Raw genomic sequence first — 26,953 nt, 5'->3', positions numbered from 1 at the left:
AGTCGGAATACATACGTGCGCATGCGTTCCTCCCCGGGCTGATTTTGATGTTACACCTCACACTTTCACGTGTAGCGCAAACTTCCGTTCAGAGTGTTTTTCACCTGGCTACAGCGTGTATTATGGTTTCTTAACGTTCATGATATTATTCGTATTTGCGGTTTATTGCCATCACAACTAATAAGAGAAATGCTGCAGGAGGAGTTTGAGGAAATGACTCCCCAGCAGCTCGCTGCTCCAGTCGACACTGTGGAGGTGAGTCAATAGAGGCATGAGTGCAACTGTCATAATGCGCTATTACAAATAGCAAACGTTATTATATTTGTTAGTTTGTTAGTAATAAAATTCACGTATCCCCTTTTGTATTGTAGGAAAAGTGGAAGCTGCTTCCGGCATTTTTGAAGGTAAAATCAAGTTGCCAACGTCCTCTTGAAAATCATGATAGTTAATATGTCGTTTTAAACAGTGACAGCAGCGAGACATGCTGTGCTGTTTTACAGAATAAATAGTTTAAAACTATATTAAATATCATTTTATGATTGTATTACTCAAGCAACTGTATGAATTGAAGGACTACATAATTGGACTTAATTTGTCACACCACAGGAATATTTAAGTGAACTGCAAAAAATAACTTATTTGGTTATTTAAAAAAAAAAAAAAAAATTAACAAACTTTTAATGTTGAATTGGAAAGTAATGTTCTTTTTATTTGTCAACTATACATGCGCTTTCCTTATACATATCATACATTCTTATCATCCAGCAAGAATGATGTTAAATGAAATTAAATGTATAACTTCTAATGTTATATTCATGTCTTTTGTTTTTATTTATTTTTTAGGTTAAAGGCTTAGTTAAGCAGCACATTGATTCCTTCAATTACTTCATCAATGTAGAGGTTTGTTAATTTATTTAAGGATGGTACGAGTCACCGAGTTCTCTACATATATTGTAAATGCAATACATTTATTGTCAGGTGTGGTTTCCATGACATCACATCATGGTTTTAATTTACTTTTGTAACAGCAAAACAATGTGATATCGACAAAAACCTTTAGTAGCATAAACTTAATATCTACTAATCTCTCCAGATAAAAAAGATCATGAAGGCGAATGAGAAGATTACAAGTGATGCTGATCCAATGTGGTATCTGAAGTAAGGATATTGTTCAGTCAGACATTTCTGCACATTTCTAATTTAATATGTTAATTTAGTATTATTAATATACTATTATAATATGTATTAATGTTTTGTTGATTGCTTTTTTAGCATAGTTATTTTTTATTTTATATATATTCACATACATATGTATGTATAAAATTTAAATTGTTTTTTACACTTTAATCATTTTAGTACCTAAACTTATTTTTATTCAGTTAGTTGCCTTGACAATGTTTCTCATTTTTTTATCTAATATTTTAATTTATATCATGTGGTTTTAGTGATCAATAACAACACTGCACCTCGTCTGTCCCTAGATATCTCAATATCTATGTTGGCATGCCTGATGTAGAAGAAAGCTTTAATGTAACCAGACCAGTGTCACCACATGAGGTAACATCTTTATCTGTGGCCTAAAGAATATTCTAATTTATAGCAAACTTAAAAGCATTTTGAAAAAAAAAAAAAAAAAGACCAAGACGGCAGTATTTGCTTATGATGATTATCCTTTTTTAACCACTAGTGTCGTCTGAGAGATATGACATATTCGGCCCCCATCACTGTGGACATAGAGTACACCCGAGGCAGCCAGAGAATCATTCGCAATGCTCTCCCTATTGGAAGGTACCTATGTGTGGGCTAAAAGCTTTGCAAAATGTGTTTTCTTTTCCCTAGCAATTTAAATGCACTTTACTTTACTTTTCTTTTTCTTTTTTTTTTAAATAGGATGCCAATAATGCTGCGAAGCTCCAACTGTGTTTTGACAGGAAAGACACCGCTGGAGTTCTCAAAGCTTAATGAATGTCCTCTGGATCCAGGTAGATTATCATAGAACTCCTCAGATGTCTCTGTGCTATTTGATTGTTTGTATGCCATAGTTTGATGCAGATAATCCCATCTGAAGCTCATGTGTTTGGGAGCAGGTCTTGGTTAGTATGGTCAGCTCAAGTATGATACAGGATTTGTCTGTGTGCAGGTGGTTATTTCATTGTTAAAGGGCAAGAAAAGGTCATTCTCATTCAGGAACAGTTGTCTAAGAACCGCATCATCGTGGAGCAAGATCGCAAAGGTGCCGTGGGAGCCTCGGTCACCAGGTGCTGGAATTTGCTTTTCTGTTTAAGTAATATTAATAAGCTTTATTTAAAATGCACCTTTAATGTTTTAGTTATGTGCTCATATATCTGTCAATTGTCTCTGATTTGTAGTTCTACTCATGAGAAAAAGAGCAGAACCAACATGATTGTGAAACAGGGCCGCTTTTACTTGAAGCACAACACCCTCTCTGAAGATGCACCTATTGCTATTATCTTTAAGGTGAGAATGTGGTTAGAAATGGTGATTTAGGGCATGATGGATCTGTATCTTTGTCAGGTAAGTGGACGAAGAAAACTATATACTAACTACTTGCACTTCTCATGGTTTAGGTCATTGCACAGCTATGAGGCCACATACTGTATCCAACCAGCAGATGGTGCACATTGACAAAGAATATAGTGCAACCTGACTGAAAACAGTTACACTAATTTAAAAGTATTGCTAAATTCTATTGTTTCAGTACCATTAAAAAAATGTAGGGTAATTAATTTATTTTAAGAAATGAATACTTTTTTCAACAAGGGTGTGTTAAATGAATCAAAAATAACAGTAAAGGCATTTATGATGTTACAAAAGATTTCTAATTCAAACAAATGCTGGGTTTTTTTCTATTCATCAAAGAATCTCACAAAAAAAGAATCACATTTTCAACAAAAATTGTTGAACAACTTTGCAGCACAACTTTTTGCAACTTTGACAATGATATGAAATGTTTCTTGAGCAGCAAATCAGCATATTAGAATTATTTCTGAAGGATCATGTGACACTGAAGATTGGGGTAATGGCTGCTGAAAATTCAGCTTTGCTATCACAGAAATAAGTTACTTTAAAAACATATTTGTATATAAGCTGTAATGGTATTTCACTATTACTGTTTTTACTGTAATTATGATAAATAAATGCAACCTTGGTAAGCATAAGACCTTACAATTTCTTACCCGACCCCAAACTTAAAATGGTACTGTATCTTTAGTTAGTGAACTTGCTTCAAATAGCTTTAGCTGTGACTGTATTCATAATGTAGAATGGAAGTTGAACCGCTTTGACCCATCAGCATCTGTTTAATAATATCTATTTGATATGTCAGAGAGAATTCACTGGTGATGTTATACTCTGATATTTTATTATTACTTGCCAATATGATATTCTAAGCATCTATTGAAATGTCATTGATATCATGATACATTTGTCATATAAAATGACCAGTTTTTTTTTTTTTTTTTTTTTTATAAAGTTTTTCTAAATCATTTGATAATATTTTAAAGGGATCCTATTACGCTTCACTTTTTGAATTTTAGTCAGTGTGTAGTGTGTATGTTTGGGCATAAAAAGATTACAAAGTTAGAAATCTCAAAGTCCACTCAAAAGGGAGATATTTCGTTTTTTTAAAAATCCCGTTTCAAGAACTACAACGAACGGCTCGTTTGGACTACAAAGTTGTTTTCCTGTATTTGTGACATCACAAAAATAAATCCCGCCTACAGAAATTTGAATGGTTGGCGGGAGAACGCTTGGTTGAGCACTACACGTTTCAAAATTGAAACCCGGTGCGGGTGTTTTTATATCACTGTATTTCTGATGTAAACCGACTGTTTTCAGAAAATTTTGGATGTCATTTTCATTTCATCTCATCTTGCATGTAATGCCTGATAAAGCAGCGTTTGTGAGCAGAGCTTTGCTTTGTGTACAGCGTTACCGGGGAAATCTCGCTCTCTCCCGCTCCAACAGCGCCTCCCACTGGCAGATAATTAATTTGCATATATATGCCGTTGTTGACATACTATCTAAAACGTGATTTAGCAAAAAACAACAACAACAATAAACTTACCACTTTAATATGTCTTGCAATATCCGTGCGTGCAAAGGTTCTGCGCTATCCTCTTGTTCAATATTCTCTATGGAAGCATATGTGTAGCAAAATTCAATTTGAAATGTAATATGCAAAATGGCAATGTATTTCTGTATTTAAATTGACATTTTCCCATTCGTATGTGCAACATTTAGTGCAAAATGAAAATTCAATTATATAATTTAAATTTGCCATTTTCTACACTAGTTTTAATATTCAAATTAAAAACATATTTTGAAGCTTTATAAGTTGCAAAATTAAAATGAAAATGTATTACCCAAATTGATTAGATATGTTGAACATGTCCAAGCAAAAACTGTAGCAAAATTATCATTTAAATGCTGTTTTTCCTAAATGCATTTAGACTTAGGAGTAGGACACTTGGGATTGCATTTTCATCATGATGTCGCGTGATAATTGTAGCAAAATGCAATGAGTTTCAAAATGCATTCTGAGCCAAAAGTGCAGCAAAAGGGTAGCAAAATGGTGATTTAAATGTCTTTTATTTTATTGTTTTGTGCAGTGCTTTTGTAGTCATTCAGCATCTATTTTCTCAGCGATGTAATTTGATTTATAAAATGAGACAAACCGCAGTTCCAGATCGCTCCACAAATAAGCTCGTCTGTCCCATGTCATGTTCTACCGAACGGAAAATGACCGCTCCACTTCACATTATTGTCCAATGAAATTTGAACTTGAGCCAGATCATGATTGGTTGGTGTATTATTCATGACAAACGGGCATTGATGAATTATATAATATTCTAAAATATATAATATATTGATTTTAATTAAATCTACACACTAGCTTTGATTATTGATACATTTTTTTAAATATTGTTTGGTTTATTTTTTTCCTTCTGTCGACCCACTCACTGAAAGAACCATATATGGCTCGAGAGCCTATGGTTTCTGAACAAACTGTGGAATATCAGTCAGTCAAGCAAAACACACGCAACCCATAGGAACGCCCCAGATTGACAGATATGTAAAAATAAACTGGAATTTTCCGACTTTTGAGCAATTAGTTACCGTTTTGAACACATTGTCATGTTAATTAGAATGCAAATGCATTTTGTTTTATTGACCACAACATCATTGATATTTGTCTGAGAGGGGACAAATATGGCACCCCCCCCAAAATGCGGCGCGATGCGACACGACAACTGTTGTGTCCGATGTAGACACTGTGTAAGGTGGCAAATAAGTAAATAAGTGTAGAATAGCACTGTCTGTTTGCTTATGTGCATCAATCCGAGTGTAAACAGTGAGAGATGTTTAGGCAGGTGAAAAGCGTTTGGTTAATGGTGAATATTGACCTATCATGCGTCCTTTTGCCGAGCCCCGCCTTGTAATGATTGACAGGTAGGGGGCGTGCTCAGCTCGGAATGCATTTTCAAATTCACAATGACTTAAACTATGTTCATTGTGGGGTATTTAATGAAAATGCAACTGAAACGTCATATGTAAGTGTTAATGCATTTAAGAAAAATAAAAGACATTTAAATCACCATTTTGCTACCCTTTTGCTGCACCTTTGGCTCAGAATGCATTTTGAAACTCTCATTGCATTTTGCTACAATTATCACGCGGCACCACGATGAAAATGCAATCCCAAGTGTCCTACTCCTAAGTCTAAATGCATTTCGAAAAAACAGCATTAAAATGATCATTTTGCTACAGTTTTTGCTTGGACATGTTAAACAGATCTAATCAATTTGGGTAATACATTTTCATTTTCATTTTGCAACTTCTAAAGCTTTAAAATGTTTTTAATTTATTAAAACTAGTGTAGAAAATGGCAAACTTAAATTATATAATTGACTTCATTTTGCACTAAATGTTGCACATATGGTATGGGAAAATACATTGCCATTTTACATATTGCATTGCCATTTTGCATATTACATTTCAAAATGAACTTTGCTACATATATGCTTCCATAATTCTCTGGGTCTGAATTGATATGGCAATATTGACGGACTTGCTGTTTTGGCAAGGGGCGGGGCAGTACTGAAACACCGTCTAAGCTGTTTGCCAATCACAACGCACTGGGGCAGCTAACCAATCACAACACATTTCGTTTATCGGACGGCGGGCCTTCATCAAACCCGGAACTAATCGAGCCGTTTGTGCCAGGCCGGGGAGAGAGGTATTGTAATAATGTAAATTATGTGAAAAATAATGCGATTTTTGAACCACCAAGCATGAGAGCATGTTCTAGTGTACACCCCCAAAACAAAATCAAGACTTTGTAAAAGAGCATAATAGGACCCCTTTAATTGTTTTAGCTAGATTATTGTGTTTCCTCTTCCTTTCTATGCATTTTTAATGATGTTTCTTCTGTTCTTTGACACCATGTTAAATATCACATGACAGTTGAAACCTATTTAATTAGAGCTCAGATCAGAGAACCCTGTCGTACTATGACAGATGTTTTTCCTAGCCCAGGCAGGGCTCTCTAAACATATGGGCCTGATTGGTTAGGGACAGGGCGAGGAGTAAATCGGCTGTCGAGCTTGTTTGCTTTGCACTTGTCTGTCCACAGCACATTCCACCAGGATTTCCTTGCGACACAGCAGCCGTGCCAAACGGTGGAGACCTTTAAGCACTATGATCCACCCAGTCCTGTTCCCACAGTCTCCTATTAGCATAAATAAATGTCATCGAGGCCAGTGCACTGTATTCACCTTTGCATTAGAGGCGAGCAGGGTCCTACATGCTCTATTTTCTTCTTTTTTTTTTTTTTTGTTGTTGAATGCAATTGCAATCTCTTTGCTGTAAATATTCAAGTCTGTACTTTCTTATTTTGCTTGAATATATACCTTATTCACTGTTAATGTCTCTGTCATCCATCAGGCCATGGGAGTGGAGAGCGATCAGGAGATAGTTCAGATGATTGGCACGGAGGAACATGTCATGGCTGCATTCGCTCCCAGTTTGGAGGAATGTCAGAAGGCCCAAATATTCACCCAAACTCAGGTACCTCTGACAAGGTCTCTGCCATCATTTAAAAGAGTGGTTTGCAATGCTGGTAAATGCATAAAACTTACAAAACAACAATGTTAAGCTAAATGTTACTGGAAGTATTACCAAATGCATTAGATTGCGTGACCACCGAAGGATTTTTAAAACTTTAAAGCTTTCAAAAGTATCCCACTTTTGAGGTTTATTATCAAATGCTGAAGCACAGTTTGCTGAATCTGAGATGTATTATTCATTGCAAGAACCAACAATGGGTCAGCAAGGACTATATCTGCATCCTAGCAACCTGTGTCTGAGCGGATGTGAATGCCTGTTTACGTGGTTGTGACATTGTGTGGGCTTCATCAAAGGTCTGCTAATGAGCCTACATGTGTTCACCAATTGACCAGAGCAGACCTCAATTAGATAAGATGTATTATTAGGACTGAGAATCGGTCAACAGTTTGAATCTAGATTAAAAATGAAGTATTTATGACTACCAAGGGCAGCCTTGCTTATTGTATTTGAACAGAAAATTTGAATGTTTAATTATTGCACAATTTACTGTAATATACATACATATTTATTACCGGTTGAAAGTTTGGGGTCAGTAAGATTTTTTTTTTTTTTTTTTTTTCTTGAAATAAATTAAAACTTTTATTCAGCAAGGATGCATTAAACTGATCAAAAGTGAGTTTTTTGGGGGGGGTTTTTATTGAGCAGCAACACTGAAATTAAAATTAAATTATATTTAATATTTAATATTTTTTATTATATTAAATTATTATATTCAAATTTTTTTTGTATTTGAATGAGTGTATGTGTGTGTATGTATAGTGTGTGTGTGTGTGTATATATTGCAAAACATAGCAAGATTATTGCAATGTTTTGACTTGTTCAGGGAGTTGTGACACTATCATAACGGTTTAAACAGTTTAGCATAACTTTGAGGAATGGTACTTGTCAGTTGCACGTCATTCCATGGCTCAAAGTGGGTGGTCTAAAGGAGAAGCCTAGTCTGTGTGACCTTTGACCTCCGGAGTAGAACAAGTTGCAGGCTCAGGTGTGTGTGTATATGCATGTGTCTGCGGAGAATGGAGGGGTCCAGTTCTCGGATACCCCTTTAGAGAGCTAGTGAACCCTGCACCAGCTCGGTCACTCCAGATTAAACGCTTTGATTTGATGCCTTTAATCTTGTTAATTGAGGCTCTAAAACATTATGCTTTTCATTCTTTATAACTTATTCTTCATAACATACTTATGCAAAACTGAAAAAAAACATTTAAAAAAAATTTACGTTGCATCTTAATAACTCATCTGTGTGTACTTTTTGTTTCCTTTCAGGCACTTAAATATATTGGTAATAAAGTGAGGCGTCAGCGCATGTGGGGCGGCCCAAAGAAAACCAAGATGGAAGAGGCCAGAGAGCTGTTAGCCTCTACTATCCTCACCCATGTACCTGTACGTCATTTTAAAATAAACTTCAAGTTCCTGTGCTCCCCACATCCTGAATAATCTTGCCCATACCTTCAGTCTTCCTTTTAATTGTCTTTGTTCCATGATATGCAGTTAAATCAGAGTATAAATAGTTTGTTGGCTGTTTGTTGGACCCATCATGTGTTTGTGTCTTCCAGGTTAAAGAGTTTAACTTTCGAGCTAAGTGCATCTACCTTGCCGTGATGGTGCGTAGAGTGATTCTTGCTCAAGGGGACAACAAAGTGGACGATCGTGATTACTATGGAAACAAACGTCTGGAGTTGGCTGGCCAGGTAACAAGTCTTGTATAACCTCTGCACATAATCATTCTTTATTATGCATAAATTATTAGCTTTCTCCAATACAACTACAGCAACACATGCATAAAGTGCTCAGTTCTACTGCAGCCTTATACAGTGCCATTCAAATGTTTAGGGTTAGTAAGATTTTTTTTGTTAAAAGAAATTAATAAAACGAATTTTATATGTATCCTGAAAAAAATGTATCATGGTTTCCATAAAAATATTAAGAAGCACAACTGCTTTCAACATTGAAAATATAACTGTTACTATAACTTTAATCAAATAAATGCAGCCTTAGTGAGCAAAATGGTGTTTTTTGTTTTTTTTCTGCAACCTTGCTCTTCAAAATGTTGATGGGTTCAGAAATGGCATTTGGTTGGTTTATTGAGCTCTGTTGTTCATATGAGAGAAGTAGGTTTGAATCTGGTCTGAAAAATATCTTGCACCTTTCATTACTATCTATAAAAAGTGAAAAATGTGTTGCTCACCACAGCTGCCTTTCTTGTGACTAATGTTTCTAACTGCTTGGCATCTACACAGATGAATGTAAGGCTCATTAAATATTCACTTTAGAAGAAAGTACAATGTGCAGCTCCACTTTCCATCCATCCATCTCTGTCTGCCTTTTCCATTCAAACCCCGTCTAATTCTATTAAGAATGACTGACAGCCCCTCCAAGCTCAGGCCATTAATTATGATAATGCTAGTGTTTATTTATCTGTTTTTATCCAGCTATGTATTTGGGAGCTGAAATAAAGATTAGTACGCATAATGTTTGTTAGTATCTCTTTTGAGATTGTCGCTCCTGTACGGCAGATTTCATATTACATCCTGGACGTGGGTGCCGTCTCGCTTGTGCGCACCGACATTTTTTGTGCTCTTGTCTAACACAACTGATCTCTTTTTCTCTCATTAGACACACTGTTGGCCTCTTATGAAACTGATCAGAAGCCAAAACCAGCAGATACAGGCTTGGCTAGCGCCCAATCCCTCACCTTCCCTTTTGTTTCTACTCTGCTTGTCATTATAATACCGTCATTATTTTCCCAATGCTTTGTTTCATCCGCACCCCCATGCTTCTGCCTTTCCCTCCATTCCCAGCCGGCCCGCTTTTGTTGCGGGCGAGATATGTGGCAGCAACGCCCGACTGCAGCCCAGCCAAACTCAGGGATTTCTCCTCTTTATTATAATTTAGCCCGGCTATGACAAAAGAATAGCCGCCTTGACTGGAGCGATTGAGCTAATCCACCAGCCCGACTGTGATAATGTAATTACCGCTGTCTTAAGTCCTTTAATTTCCCCCCGCCTGCACCGAGGTGGGGTGTGTTTATGTGTGTATGCGCTTGCTTACGTTAGTGTGTGAGCGATGCAGAGTTAGTGAGTGACAGGAACCCTTTCAGCGGGACTTTACATGCACATGCACTCTTTCCAACACCTACAATCTCCTTTCTCCTCATTTACAATTCCCTGACATTCAACTAATTGGCCTGGCTGGGCTGCGGAAGCTTAATTTCTTTATTAATTTTCAGTGAGGATGTTTATTTTCACGTATGCAAATGTGGAGCAGAAGGGGATGGGCTTCTATTGAAGAAAATCTGAGAATGAGAGGTCGGGTCAAATTTATCAGAGCGTGGAAACACCTGTTTATTAAATCTGGGATAAGGAGATGGAGAGAGGGAGGGCTAGAGCCAGATAAAGTTAATAAAAACAAGTTATCTGGAAAAGGCGGCACTTGCGATTCAAAAGACTGGAGATGAAGTCATCTGTTGGCTCTTTTTTTTTTTTTTTTTTTCTCTTGATGTGATCATTTCTGTTGTTAATGACTGGATTGTGAATATATGATGTAGTGTTGTGTTTGCTAGATAATATACAGCTTTTCTTAGGTTTGTTAGACTGAGTTTTGTGCCCATTTTAGTGAATCACACTTTGATTCTGTGTTCCTTAAGCTCCTGTCCCTGCTGTTTGAGGATCTGTTTAAGAAGTTCAACTCAGAGCTGAAGAAGATCGCTGACCAGATCATCCCCAAACAGAGAGCAGCTCAGTTTGATGTGGTGAAGCACATGAGACAGGACCAGATCACTAACGGCATGGTCAATGCCATCTCTACTGTGAGTCCAGACACGAAGCAGTCAATCTGTAACCGGTTCACAGGGCAAGACAAATCAGAAAGTGTTCACCTGGGATGCTTTTTAAACAGTATTGCTGAAATTTCCATGTTTGTTTCACTATCCACTTCAATGCATTGATTTAAAAAAAAAAAAAACGTACATTTAAAAAAACTTTCAATTAGTCGCTAAGGCAGCTTTTCTAATTTGTTTTTTACCATTTTTTGTTGTTGTTGTTAAGCTTAAGTTTTTCGTCTTGTATTCTTTATTGTACTTTAATTTCAGCCTTGTTTCACTTACCGAAAATGATTTTTAATAACATTTACATTTTTCTTTTCATTTTTGATTTAGTTAACATGTAATTTTCTTTTTTTCCCCCTTAGGGGAACTGGTCCCTAAAGAGGTTTAAGATGGACAGGCAGGGCGTGACTCAGGTTCTCTCCCGCCTCTCCTTCATCTCAGCCTTGGGCATGATGACCAGGATCTCCTCTCAGTTTGAGAAAACCAGGAAGGTTAGCGGTCCCCGCTCCCTCCAGCCCTCCCAGTGGGGCATGCTGTGCCCCTCAGACACACCTGAAGGAGAGGTCAGTGTCCCTCGTTTAGAAAATGCCATCATCTTGTCTGCATTGTCAGTGGATGCTTAAGTGAAATTTTGAAGTATGTCCACACTACTTATTTCCATGCAATTAAAGTGCACTCATTTATACCATTTTTTTTTTTTTATGGAAAAGAGCAGCAGTGGTCACTGGAAATCTCATATTGGTTTACTGATTTATTGTGTTTATTAAAGTCATTTAGATTCTTACAGCTGTGTGATTGTTGTCTAGGCTTGTGGTCTGGTTAAAAATCTGGCTCTGATGACCCACATCACTACTGACATGGAGGACGGCCCCATCATCAAGCTGGCCTTCAACCTGGGAGTGGAGGACGTCAACCTTCTGTGTGGAGAGGAGTTGTCCTACCCCACTGTCTTCCTAGTCTTCCTCAACGGTATCTGCTCACACAGGCAGAACAAAAGCTAAACAGCACATTCTTCCCCCTTTTATTTTTCAAGCGCACAGACAGGCTACAGGCATTTGAATAATATTCAAATGAACTTCTGCAGTTCCACGACTACAAAAGGGTGTGCCATTGATTACCTTTTAATGTCATGTCACAAAAAACTCACCCCACTAATTAATTCATGTATATGTTTTTCACAGCGCTGATAAGTTACAAATTACACAGGCTGCCACTGCGGCTAATTAATTAGCAAACACAGCAGGTGTCAATGCATAAATAAATACAATCCCTCCCAAGTTAATCCACAAACATGCTTGCCCACAACAACATTGAGGCTGTGTATGCATCTGGGTGGCACCATAGTGGGCCTCTTATATTGCTCAAACAAGCCAAAACTTTTTCTTTGAAAGTGCATTAACACTGCTGTCACACATTTACACATGTAAATCTTAATTAGTTTATGGTACAGCATTTTGTTTTCCTTTTTTTTGTGTGTCCGTGAATATACCTAGGCTCCAAAATGTTTTTCATTTAAATAATCAGCCAAAGTACTGTGTTAAATGTCACAGTACTTTGAAGTAATATTCAGTTGTCATTCAGCATTACTGATATAATTATGTAAAAATGGAACAACATACTTATTCTGACCTGTACTTATTAAAATATATAAAATAAAAAGAGATGATACCAAATTATTATATTTTAAATTATTAAAAACAAATGGTCAAACCTATTGTTTTGATGGATAGTGGCAAAATTGGTAAAGATTTCAAATTGCAATTAATTCATTTTTGGGGGCTGCACTGTGATCCTTAAGTAAAGTTTTAATGTCATTTAATGATTCTTGAACTAAATATGCTTGACCAAAGTTTTTTGGTATGAGCTATTGTTACACTGAATGAAAGAAAATTAGTGGGTGTCTTTTTTTTTTTTTTAAATCGTGGTGAAAATATGATCAGAAAAAAATATTTTTACGCGTTCCTTTCTAGGTAATATTCTTGGAGTGATCAGAGACCATCAGAAGTTGGTCTACACCTTCAGATTGATGCGTAGAGCCGGTTTCATAAACGAGTTTGTGTCCATTTCAACCAATTTGACTGACCGCTGCGTGTATATTTCTTCTGATGGGGGCCGTTTGTGCAGGTACTACACAGTTTTTTTAAATCACAAAATTAAAATCCTTTTGGAATATAAACTCTTTTAAAACCAGTACCCAATGTTGTTGTTAGTTGCCTTATATTGTGCAGACACATTTGAATTGCATTCTGTGTGCTCCTGGCAGACCCTACATCATTGTAAAGAATGGACAGCCAGCTGTGAAGAACAAACACATTGAGGAATTGTCTCAGGGCTACAGGTGCTTTGAAGCCAATCAATATTTGAAAATTACATTTGAATGGAGAGTCCAGAATGTAGATTTGAGACTGTCTTATGCATGCCTTTTCATTGTGTTCTTACCACCGACTTTCCCTTTAGAACATTTGAGGACTTCCTTCATGAGAGTCTGGTGGAGTATTTGGATGTAAATGAAGAAAATGACTGTAACATTGCTTTATATGAACATATGATCACCAAGTGAGTACTCATAAGCCACATAATTCAGGCTCTTAAAGTATTTGGACAAACCATTGTCATTGCAATAGAAAACAGATCTGCGAAGTGTTTAGTTTTAAAAAAAAAAGTATAATATTGTAAGTAAATGTTACCTTGTCTTGTTTTGTTATCTAATGTAATGACTCTGTAGGGAACCTTAATATGTGTACCATATTCATTATATCAATATTGCAGAATTTTAATTAATAATGGTATATATTATTTAAAAAAATATATTTTGTATTACAATTTGTCATATGTAGCTTGGTTTTAATTTAGATGTATCTGTTGATACTGGAAATTTAATTACATGCATTCCAATATTTAGATTACCTTTATCACTATCTACTGCTCACTTAAATCTTTAACTAATAATGCTAATAATTTAATTATATATGCTGTTAAGTGTGAATTAGCAAATCCCAATAGAAATCTGCGGTTTTCATAGTGTACATTATAATGCTGTGGTGCCTAAATTCACTAGTTTCATTTAAAAATATTTTATTTTTAGAGTTTTAGAATTTATTTCCTTTTTTAGAAAAATATTAAAGAGTTTTATTAACAGCAATATCATGATCATAATTATTTGGTTATTATTAGCGCTGGCCAGAAAATTAATTTATTTTTAAGATAATAGTTAAGAATTTTATTATCAGCCATAACTAATAATTATTAGACATCAGTATTGGCCAAAAATAATATTGGTGCCTTTCTAACATTATGTTTGGACACCTTCATATCCAAACAGTCCAAATGCTCTTTAGAGGCACTATATATGGTATCCATTAAGACCCAAATATAGATTTCTTATAAATAAACAAAAAAATAAAAAGTTCAAGGTTCCTCTGAATATACATGCTGAGCAATGATTGTTTTATTCAGGGACACGACCCATTTGGAGATCGAACCGTTCACGCTGCTGGGGGTCTGCGCTGGTTTGATTCCTTACCCTCATCATAACCAGTCCCCCAGAAACACCTACCAGTGTGCTATGGGCAAGCAGGCTATGGGTAAGACTACTACAGTCTCCATCTCCAAACATCCACTTTCAAACACACACTCCTATTCACTCATAGACACATCACTTTCACACTGCCATTCAAAACCTTTGACACACACACCACATTCTGTATGTATGTGGACATCAAACATCACCTGCTTGCGTAGTCCCGCTTTTGTGTGTGTGTGTGGAGGCCTTTCCCTGCCAGTGTCTCTGAGTGTCATTAGGCATTCATTGTGTCCTGAGCTCAGTGTGCAGAGCAGGGTTAGTGTGCTCAGCTGCGCAAGAGGGAAACAGAGCACACACACTCTGCTGCCCTGGTTACCAAAACTACTTAAACCTCTCCTGGCCACCACCCCCATTACAAAACCACTGAGACTGTGACTATATTTGGCCCAATATCCTAGGCCTTGTCTTCTTTTTTCTGGACGGACAGCCCCATACATGTGCAAATCCAGTTGTGTGGCCCCAGCCCTATTATCACACACTGTGTGCTTGTACCCTGATTGTAGAGTAATAGCATCTGACAAATGTCAAGGCCTCAAGGGACGGCAGCTATTATAGTTTAACATCACCCCCCCCATCTCTGCCATGCTAAACCTCCACCCCAGAGATTTTAACATCAACACCCCTCAGACAGTCGGTTAAATGTGATCAGATGTGCATAGCTGTTTCATATTGTTTGAAAAGCATTGAATTGAGTTGCAGGAAGTTAAGAAAACCCTTAGTGGTAATTATAAAGGCCTTTCTGGCTACAATGAAATTCTGTATGTTCACATTTGATAATACAGTAGCTATTATAAAATAATAAACAATACTTTTGCAGTATTTGTTAGTCTTTGATAATGTTAAAAATATTAGTATTTGTAGAAATGAGCATTTTAAGCTGTACAATTTAACATTTAGTTAATACATTAATACATATATTAACAATGAACATTAAAAAATAGATATTTGCGTTAGTATTAGCCTAAAATCTTAAAGTATTGTTCATTATTAGTTCATGGTAATACATTATTTATTGTTAAAGGGATAGTTCTAAAAATTATTATTATTTATTCACCTTCATGTTGTTCCAAACCTGTATGATTTTCTTTATTTTGTGGAACATAAAAGATATTTTAAAGAAATTAAGAAGTCTTTTTTTCCATACAGTCTATATGTTCAAGTCAATGGGGTCCAATGTTGGTTGATTCCCAGTGTTCTTCAAAATATATTATTTTGTGTTCTGCAGAAGAAAGCAAGTCAGATAAGTTTGGAACGACATCAGGGGAGAATAAATGATTTTTGGGTAAACTATTATTTTATTGGTTCACCCAATGTTGCTACATTATGTTGGTCAGAGGGGCTGGGCAATATATCGAATATTAGTGATAATATCGCAATAATTTTGATGACAATATCGTGAATATCGAATATTTCAAATTCAAGCGTACTTTCCCAAAAGAACACGCCGAACGTCCAATATTACGTCCCCTTACGTATTAAGAGAATTAAATGTATTAAAAAAAAAAACCTTACCAGAAAACCTCTATATTTTCGTCAAAAAGGGAGACAAGATGTTATTGCGAACTGCTCTACACGCTTCTACTACGCAAACTTTCATGTGTGCGGTTGCCAGATATCAAGAGTTCAAACCCCCGAATCAGAGCTTCGCTGTTAAAAGGATACACTTTCTGTCCGGTGTTTTGCTTATTTTATCTGGAAACCATGTGCTGCCGACGATGATCTGAAAACACCAACAAGCAAGCTGAAGTTTAGCAATCAAAATGAAAGTGTAACTCAACCAGTCTGTGTTCTGTCATGAGATCTTGACTGTATTGTTTGCGATTGTGCATTTACTCAACCGCTGTTGTTTATAATATTTTTCATTTGTTTTACCAGATTTCATAATATAGACAGAGAGAGTGCATATATGTAAGGCCTATAATGAATCAGTACACTAGATGAGGTAAAATAAACAATGTATGAGTCCACATTCTATTGATTTGTGCTCATGGTGGTGGAGCATCCATGATGCACACTTACCCAAATTTGCAAAATTAGCTAAGAAATACCTGTGTTCCAGCAACTAGCTCCCCATCTGAGAGGGTTTTTAGTGCCAATGGAAACATAGTTTCATGCCACAGAGCTTCTCTTAAATCAGAGACAGTTGACAGACTTGTGTTCTTAGCTAAAAACTTGGGGAAAAAAAAGAAAAACACTTATTCCAGGTTAATTATTTCCCCCAGTTGCACAGTGTAAATTGTGAATTGCATGCACTAAAAAAGTTGACCGAATGCACTTTCTGTACTTGTTTGCTCTACTTCAGTTTTATATACATGTTCATTTAATAAAAAGCAGTACGTTTTTAAGATCACTTGGTCTAGATTTTTTTTTAACTGCTTAAATTTTTTAACTTAAAAATTTTGTATTTACTTTGTAACAATAGCTGTTCTATCTAAATAGTTTTTGTTGGTTTTTTTTAATGGGGGCAAAAGAAAATCATGTGTTTTTTATTATTATTATTTAAAAGCAAATGCAAACACATCGAGATATATATCGAATATCGTAAAAATTTACAATATCGAGATATCGATCTTTTTGATATATCATCCAGCCCTAAGTCAGAGCAGTGTTGTTAAAGAGAGAGTTCACAAAAAAATTAAAATTGTCATTAATTACTCACCCTTATGTCGTTCCAAACCCGTAATACATCTTCATCTTCGTTATTTTTGATGAAATCCGAGAGCTTTCTGACCCTGCATAGACAGCAACACAACAGACACGTTTAAGGCCGAGAAAGGTAGTATGGACATCCTTTAAATTAGTCCATGTGACATCAGTGGTTCAACCATAATTTTATGAAGCTACGAGAATACTTTTTGTGTGCAAAGAAAAACTTCATACAATAATTTTTTTTTTTCTTTTGTGTCAGTCATCGTCGTGTGTTTTTGAGAGTACCACGATGCGTTGTGGTGCTGTCATGAACGTGCATTAAAGACTGACACGGAAGAGAAGCAATTGTTAAAGTAGTTTTTTTTTTTTCTTTGTGCACAGAAATATCTTAATTTATGTTCCAAAGATCAACGAAGGTCTTATGGGTTTAGAACGACATGAGGGTGAGTAATTAATGACAACATTTTTGGGTGAACTATCCTTTTAAACACTCCATAATACGTAATATACATAATGACATTTATTAACCAAAAAAGTGGCAAAAAGCCCAAAATAAATAACATTATATAAAAATATTAATTTATACACCAAGGCAGTATTTTTCCTCTTTTGCATTCAACCCTTTTGACTGATGCCTCATTTCATCACTGATTTTGATCAGGTACTATTGGCTATAACCAGAGGAACCGAATAGACACACTGATGTACCTGCTAGCATACCCACAGAGGCCTATGGTGAAGACGAGGACTATCGAGCTGATTGACTTTGAGAAGCTGCCCGCTGGCCAGAATGCTACTGTGGCTGTAATGAGCTACAGCGGCTATGATATAGAAGACGCCCTGGTGCTCAACAAGGCCTCTCTTGACAGAGGTAAGAGCTAAATAACTAATGCTGAATGCTTGGATTCATTCAGTTATCAGTTAGTAGCTTTCTGAAGTGACTATATTAACTTTCCAAATGAAATTGAGAATGAAATCTGAAAAATAATGTAGATTTACATTGTGTTCACTTTTGTTCATTGTCTTCTATTGTTCTTCTGTCTTGTATTAGGCTTTGGTAGATGTCTGGTGTACAAGAACGCTAAGTGCACCTTAAGGCGGTACACTAACCAGACCTTCGACAAAGTGATGGGTCCAATGCTGGATGCGGAAACACGCAAGCCCATTTGGAGACACAGCATCCTGGACGCTGATGGCATCTGCTCGCCTGGTAAGACTCTTAGAGAGGACTACATTTCAGCCGAATAATGTAGACTATATTGATTTAAGGATATGTATTGATGTTTTATATGTCACATCCCTCACAGGTGAGAAGGTCGAAAACAAGCAGGTGCTGGTGAATAAGTCAATGCCAACCATCACCCAAACGCCACTGGAGGGCAGTGCCCAGCCAGGCCAACCACAATACAGAGACGTGCCAGTCACGTAAGGAACCATTTGTCTGATGACATGAAATTAGAATCTCACTGTGCAATATTCCAATGGTTTTATTTGAGATAATTAAGTTGATTGTCTAAAAGCCACACAAATGCCCACTTTCTTCGTTCTATAGATACAAAGTTCTTTATTTGCCCAGTAGCAACCAGAATGCCTGCTTTCTTCATTCTGTAGGTACAACAGTTATTTTTGTTTTGCACAATAGCAACCAAAATGCCTACCTCGCTCTATAGGTACAAAGTTGTTTTTGTTTTGCCCAATAGCAAACAAAATGTGTACTTTCTTCGTTCTGTAGGTTCAAAGATGGTTTTTTTTGCCCAATAGTAACCAAAATACCTACTTTCTTCATTATAGGTACAAAGTTGTTTTTGTTTTGCCCAGTAGCAAACAAAATGCCTACTTTCTTCATTCTGTAGGTACAAAGTTTTTATTTGCCCAATAGTAACCAAAATACCTACTTTCTTCATTATGTAGGTACAAAGTTGTTGTTGTTGTTGTTGTTGTTGTTTTTGCCTAATAGCAACCGAAATGCCTACTTTCTTCATTTCTGTGGGTACAAAGTTGGGTTTTTTGCCCAATAGCAACCAAAATGCCTATTTTCTTCATTCTGTAGGTACAAAGGAACGACCGACTCCTACATTGAGAAGGTGATGATCTCCTCTAATGCTGAGGATGCCTTCTTGATCAAGATCCTACTCAGGCAAACGCGTAGACCAGAGATCGGAGACAAGTTCAGCAGTCGACATGGACAGAAAGGTACCATAACATCCTTCCTGCCTTTTCCAAACTGGTATCTTTTCCTCTGCTTCAGTAGATACCAACATATGAAACCAAATTCCAGCACCGTGGCAAAATCAAGACAATAAACCTGTCTCATTAACAAGTGGGGAGAGATGTTACTAAACTTGATGTCCATTTTATTTTCAACGCCCAAGTTATATCATCTCAGCTGGCCCTCCCATTCTCTTCAACTTTTTTTCCGCTTCCCGTTTTTCAATTAATTAGCTTTTTGTCCCGTGCCAGACTATGCAAATTTATTACAGCAGCGCAGTCCTGGGAAAGTGTTTACAGCCCCCATTGTTTCTGAGCACCTCCGCTGAGAGAGCTGGTCAGTATGATGTTTTAATCAGAGCGTTAACTGGCGCCATGCATAATTCACTCATTTCATTAGCGGAGGTCGTCCACTGGCACTCATCACGGGACGTGACAGTGAGGAGGGGTCAGGGAGGGGTTAGCTGCAAACCGCCCGAGATGCTATTTACTGCTCTTTTTAAAGGAGCTTTTGGTATTTAAAGGAGCAGGCAAGTGTCGGTGGACCAGGATAACACAGGGCAGCTAATTGTTGTTGTGAAGGATACTGCCGTTCTCTTGAATGTCTTTTGTGCATTTAAAGGCGGGCTTTTATTGAACGGTCCCACTTGGAGAAGTTGAGCTGTGTTTTCCAGAGGTGCGTGACTGCGCTGCCAACCACACAATAACATTCAGCGGGAATTAATTTACGTTTCTATATTTCTTCGCAGTGTTTGTGGTGGGTTAATTAATGCATCGCCTGTGTGCGCACTAAATGGGCACTTTAGGTGCTTTTTGTTGGAAAATTCGTTTGAGAGAGCGCTGTACTTCAAAGAGAGAGATTTGGCTACCTTATGGGGCAAAAGAAAGCCCATTTAAAGACGTCCCACCGTGGTTTGGAGCCATTGGCTTTCAGCAAGTTTCACGGGAGTTTTGTCTTACTCATTTTAAACCCCTCCCTCGTCCTGCGCCCCCATTCTGACCAGCCTCTACCACCCTCATAAGATCCGGTCACCGGAGAACGATAGGTTAATTATTTACCGGTGACCCAAACACACACCGAAGCGCGCACTCACACACACTCTGATACTCACACAGCTGTCTTGGCAGGGTCCATTGTGCGAGCCGCCACAGTGGGGCTGTATAGCCGGTGATGGAGGGCCATGGACTCTTACTGCTGTCCTGCTTTTCTTTGCTGATTTCATGCCTCTTTTATCATTCACTCTCACACAAAACAAACAACACAGAGGATGTGTGCTATGGGAACCGCTCTCGCTTACCTCTCTGCTTCTGTTGCGTTCTTGCTGTATTCTTGCAGCAGGAAATCCTTTTACCTGCTAGGGCTGCTACTAACAACTGTTTTGCTAATTAATTTATTGCCTAGATTTATTGGATTGACAGTTATTTTCTTAACTTAAAATGTTATTTGACTACTTGTTCTGTATTAAAATATACAAATTCTACTACCGTTGAAAAGTTTGGAAGATAAAATCGGCACGGACGCATTACATTAATCAAAAGTTGATTGTAGAGCGCTTTACTTGGTTGCAATTTTTTTTTAAATACTATTCATCAAAGAATCCTGAAAAAAATGTGGCATGTTTTCCAAAACAAAATCACAAAATTAAGCAGCACAACTAATCGTCATTGATTAATTCTAGCCTTGGTGAGCATAAAAAAACAAATACTTGAACAGTAGTGTAACTGTTACAATTTGGGTGGCATAATTAGTGTTGCAAAGGGGCGGAAAATTTCCGGTAAATTTCCGGAAGTTTTCCGGAAACTTTCCATGGGAACTTCGTCTGGGGAACTTTGGAAATATTCCAAATTTGAAACTTACCAGGAATTTACGGGAATTTTTGGGAATTTAAGGGAATTTATGGAAATTTATAAAACTGAATCATATACAAACATAAATATATATTTTTATATATATATTTTTTGATCATAGGTTCACTTGCATGCAAACTAATACAAATTTTAAAAATGAAATTTTTGGGGGGGAATCTGTGATGCTTTTTTCAGGATTTATTGATGAATAAAAACTTATGAACAGTTTTATATTTTCTAACAATATAAGTCTTTGCTACTACTTTTTTAAAATTAATTTAACACATCCTTGTTGAATAAAAGTATTAATTTATTTCAAAAAAAGAGAAAAGATACTGACCCCGAACTTTTGAATGGTAGTGTATTGTTAAAAAAGGATTTCTATTTTAAATAAATGTGTGTGTGTGTTTTTTTTTAAAAACTCTTTATTCATCAAGGAATCCTGAAAAAAGAATCACAGGTAGTAATAATAATAATAATAATAATAATAAATATTAAGCAGCACAACTGTTTCCAAAATTGATAATAAATAAGCATATTAGAATGATGTCTGAAGAATCATGTGACACTGAAGACTGTAGCTTTGATCACAGAAATACATTATATTTTAAAGTATATTACAACAGAAAACCATTATTTTAAATTGGAATACCGGCAATACTGCACAATATCACTGTTTTTTTTTTTCTTCTGTATTTTTGATCAAATAAATGAAGGCTTGATGAGCAAAAGATATGCAATGTTTAAAAACATTACAAATAGTCATGTGTCCAAACTTTTGACCAGTACTGCACTTCTGTATGATAACAGAAAACTTGCTAGCAGAAGGAGCATCACAGCTTGAGCTATATAGCACATAGCCTACCTCATAAACTGTCTAGCTACTGTATAAACACTTTTTGGTATTTACTAGTTAAACGTGAATATATTTAGAATATCAAAACTTAGTTGTAGTCTTTGGGCTCAAATGCAGAAAGTGCGGCTTCAGAGAAAATGGAGGGGAATCCCCCTCTTAGGTGACTAGAGAGGATTGTGTGTGGGGGGGAGGGTCATTTTTAGACTTTTGTTTTATCTCACCTAAATGTTTATTCAGTCAGTGTATTTGTTTTTACTATGGTATAGCCTAATTTAGCTGCACAGTATATTACACACAGCACAAGGAAGTTTTAAACATTTTTTGTAATATTCATGTAATTTATATGAATACTTGCCAAGATGGACATTTTGATATTTTGTGTGCAGGATTTAAGAAATGATATGTGCATGTAATGGTAGATAAGCACAATGCATGTAGGGGGCGTGGCCTCGATAGCCCGCAGTAAGCAGTGTGCTGTGTTTTGATTGAGCAATGTGTAGAGTAGAAATTAACACTGAAATTGCATTAAATCTGGTTGTTTTAACCAAGATTATGCTGCAAGTTTTTGTTCTCAACCACATTTAAGTTCCCAGTTCCTGCAATTTAGCAAATTTCCAGTTTATTTCCATTAATTCCCATATATTCCCGTTAATTTCCATGGAAAGTTTCCAGTCTTGAAAATTCCCGGAATTTTGCAACCCTAGGCATAATCAAGTAAATGATGTTGTTGTTGTTGTTTAAGTAATCATATTTTTTTTAATAGAGAGATAATTTTGACTACCCAAGTTCTTCTCAAGAGCCCAGATTTTTTTTTATTTCTGCTTATGGATTTATCACTCTCCTTAATTTGAAAAAGGTTGAACCTTTTTTTGTGCGCTCTGTGGTAAAGGGGAAACTATGGGTGTATAATCCCCTTCTCACTGTCCAGCTAAGCACCTCTCCTCACTTCCTGCCCCTGTTCTTCTCTCTTTTATCACTTGCAAATGGCCCAATAATGTGTTTGCTCTGGCTGCGGGAAGAGTGAGGAGCTCCTCTGCAAACATTTACACTCTCACTGACTGCTTTGGACCACTTTCACTCTGTCCTGCAGTCTGAATTTCCAATGGTTCCACTTCAGCAGACCTGAATACGTCTGCTTTATGGGCCTTTGGACTAGATGAAAGTTACACAAACCTCACACTTTCTCATCAAGCATTTGTTTGTGACTGAAATCACTCAAAAATCAATTAAGTTTTATGAGAAAGGTCAGCTCTGACAGGGTAGAGTTAACATTTCTTGCAGACCATTTGAATATAGGGATGTCTTTGACAAAGCTTTAGAAATTACATGCATTACATGTATCTGTAATATGGGAGGTTTTTTTCTGTAACAGGTGTGTGTGGACTGATCGTTCCTCAAGAGGACATGCCCTTCTGTGACTCGGGAATCTGCCCTGACATCATCATGAACCCTCATGGTTATCCCTCCAGAATGACTGTACGTCCCTTTCCCATCATAAAATTATGATGTTTATATTTGAATGAATTTACTTGTTCCAGAGATTACGCTTTTGTGGTTTTATATAGAACATTTAAAGAAGCCATTAAGTAAGATTCATAATTAATATTAAACTTCTGAATTGAAAATAATGCTTTGAATATTTCTGGATTTAATTCAGATGCCTTATTACGCCGCTTTCTAGAATACTTTCTAGAATACCCAGGCAACTAATGAAAATCCAGATTTAAATATATTTGTGTTAATTAGCCATGTAATAAACAGGATAAAGTACATCAGAGATTTTTTAAATCAAATAATTCTGGCTCAGATTTTAGTGTGTGTGTCTGTATTTTTATTTTTCTGAATGCTCTTCTAATGCACACTACCATTCATAAGTTTGAGTCTGTAAGGTTTTTATATATATATATATATATATATATATATATATATATATATATATATATATATATATATATATATATATATATATATATATATATATATATATATATATATATATATATATTTGTTTCTCTTATGCTCACCAAGAATGCATTTATTTCATAAAAATCTGTAATATTACCATTTGACATAAAAAAAATTCTATTTTAAAATACAATTTATTTCCTGTGATGGCAAAGCTGAATTTTCAGCAGCCAATACTCTTGTCTTTAGTGTCCTATGATTCTTCAAAATCATTCTAATATGCTGATTTGGTGTTCAAGATGTTGAAAACAGTTTTGGGATGAATAGAATGTTCAAAAGAATGACATTTATTGGAAATGGAAATCTTGTATAGCATTATAATCTCACTTTTGATCAATTTAATGCGTCCTTGCTGAATAAAAGTATTAATTTATTATACACACTGACAAACTTTTGAATGGTGGTTTGTTTATTTCTGAAATTGTTGCTACTGTTTACTAAGATCATCAATGCTTTAATCTTGTTGTCATATATAGTTCAGTTTATGCAAATCTCCAAATATCAGTTTTCAGAGACATTAATTCCCCCACGCGTTCTAATTTTGAACTCTGTGTTTGGGTGCACACAGCAGGCCGTCATATAGGAAATAGTTTGAACTGAGGAAAAGATTCCTCTCAGTGACAGAGAGGGGTCAAAGATCTTCCGGCTCTTTCTGTGAGTGACCTCAGTAAAGGCTACTGTCGTGCAGCGGTGCGCGACCTCAACATGATGTCACACTCACATTCACCAGCTGCAGTGTTAGGAAGGGAAATCTACACTGCTGCGGGGGGAAAAATTTATTAGTTGCCTTCAAGGAGCAATTGAGCATGTATCACATTAATGTTTAGAATGTGCATCAATCTTAGAAAACAAGCAATCAAATGATTAAAATGAGCTCTGCTTTGTTTTACTTCAGGTTGGGAAGCTGATTGAGCTATTGGCTGGTAAAGCAGGGGTGCTGGATGGACGGTTTCACTATGGCACTGCCTTCGGTGGCAGTAAAGTGAAGGATGTGTGTGAGGATCTTATCCGCTATGGATACAATTACCAGGGCAAGGATTATGTCACCTCGGGCATCACAGGGTAAAAACTGTTCTTTAGCATCACTCTTGTTCATTGACATATTTCACCAATACAACTTTCTGCACAGTTGGGTTATTAATGCTTCAGGTTACACTTTACAATAAGGTTCATGTTAACACATTAGTTAACTACTTTAGTTAACGCGAACTAACAATGAACAATACTTCTAACACATTTATTAACCATAATTAACCAAATACATAATTAAATCAAAAGTTGTATCTGTTAATATTATTAAATGGACCTAATCTAACAAGAACCAACAAAAAACAGTTGTATTTTTATTAACTAGCATTAACGAAAGAATGAATAATCACCACAACAAATATATTACTCATTGTTAGTTAATGTTGGTTAATGCACTGACTCATGTTTACTAATGGAAGCGTTACCATGCTTAATATCGATATTAATACATTTTACGTTTTATATTTGAATATTTATATGTTGCAAAAATCTAAAGAGTTTCCTTCTCTATTGCACATTACTGTAATTAATTATTTTTTTTTTGGTAATTGGTTCTTAGGGAACCTCTGGAAGCCTACATCTACTTCGGTCCAGTCTATTATCAGAAACTGAAGCACATGGTGCTGGATAAAATGCATGCCAGAGCACGTGGTCCAAGAGCAGTACTCACTAGGTAAGAAATGCAAATATATGTGTTCTCTGAAATTTGATTTGTAATATTTATTCATTAGGGTAATAAATTGTTTATTCTGTCTTTTATTGTAATTCAAATCAAATAAAAAAAATTTATTACTTTATTTATTTTTATTTTATTGTAATGCAGGCAGCCGACAGAGGGTCGTTCCAGGGATGGTGGTCTCCGTCTGGGAGAGATGGAACGAGACTGTCTCATTGGCTATGGAGCCAGCATGCTGCTGCTTGAGCGACTGATGATCTCCAGTGACGCTTTTGAGGTTGACGTGTGTGACCAATGTGGCTTGCTGGGATATTCAGGATGGTCAGTATAATCCATTACTGTAGTGTAATTTTATTTAAAATGTTATTTCAGTATCAATAATAATGTAGTCATAAATGCATCAAAGGGGTTTATTAGTGAGAATTTTCTGTTTATTGCAGGTGTCATTACTGCAAGTCTTCGTGCCATGTGTCGTCTCTACGAATTCCATATGCCTGCAAACTGCTCTTCCAAGAACTGCAATCCATGAACATCATCCCTCGCCTCAAACTGGCTCGATACAATGAGTGAAGGCGAGTGATTACAGCAATTCGCCAAAGCTTTACACACAGAGGAGCGATACAGTATTATGAAGGACTGCATAAAACATTTGTTTAAGCCTCACTTGAAACATGTTCATTTCATTTTTGTTAAACAGCTTATATCTTATCACTAAGATATTTTGTATATATATATATATTAAAAGAAGTGCCTGCTTGAATGTAGTTTTCTTTTTACTTGAAGGGAATGAACTGATTATTGGCGTTTCCTCTAGTTTACAGTATGTATGTGTGCTGTCTGAAATATGTAGATTTATTTGTTTCAGTTTGCCTTCAGAATGGTCAGGTTTGCTTTACAATAAACAAATAAATTGTAAAGATAAATTATGAATAATGTGTACATTTTGTTTTTGTTTTATAACGTTTCGGTTTTTTTCCAAAGAGCGATGATCAGAAAGTATCGGGGGTGGAAGTATTGAGCAATCCTGATGAAGTGTTAATGTGACAACACTGACAGCAGAAAGGAGCTTGTTGTTACATTGACCACCTTCCCACTTTGCTGCTTTTTTTTTTTATACACTAAATCATCCACTATTCAGAGATTGCTCCCACCCACCAAGCGGCC

General features: G+C 36.2%; 1 protein-coding gene across 2 annotated transcripts; it reads left to right on the top strand.

The window, feature by feature from the left end:
* Positions 1-13: 13 nt before the first annotated feature.
* Positions 14-26,584, top strand: polr3b (polymerase (RNA) III (DNA directed) polypeptide B). 2 transcript variants are annotated; one of them, XM_058751291.1, is made up of 28 exons: positions 14-255; positions 372-404; positions 844-900; positions 1,094-1,158; positions 1,482-1,557; positions 1,688-1,788; positions 1,891-1,982; positions 2,141-2,258; positions 2,370-2,478; positions 6,967-7,089; positions 8,416-8,532; positions 8,706-8,840; positions 10,796-10,957; positions 11,338-11,538; positions 11,782-11,944; positions 12,946-13,099; positions 13,239-13,313; positions 13,433-13,531; positions 14,432-14,559; positions 17,869-18,078; positions 18,259-18,417; positions 18,515-18,632; positions 19,258-19,400; positions 23,492-23,595; positions 24,980-25,146; positions 25,673-25,786; positions 25,937-26,110; positions 26,230-26,584. In XM_058751291.1, the coding sequence occupies exons 1-28, from the start codon at positions 190-192 to the stop codon at positions 26,357-26,359; spliced, it is 3,393 nt and encodes a 1,130-aa protein (XP_058607274.1). In that variant the 5' UTR covers positions 14-189; the 3' UTR covers positions 26,360-26,584. The 2 variants fall into 2 exon arrangements, with proteins under 2 accessions (XP_058607274.1, XP_058607275.1); XM_058751292.1 differs by lacking the exon at positions 844-900.
* Positions 26,585-26,953: the final 369 nt, after the last annotated feature.

This window comes from Onychostoma macrolepis, chromosome 18 (assembly GCF_012432095.1).
Source record: "Onychostoma macrolepis isolate SWU-2019 chromosome 18, ASM1243209v1, whole genome shotgun sequence".
Classification (NCBI taxonomy): Eukaryota; Metazoa; Chordata; class Actinopteri; order Cypriniformes; family Cyprinidae; genus Onychostoma; species Onychostoma macrolepis.
This window is presented reverse-complemented; position numbering and strand designations above follow the sequence as displayed.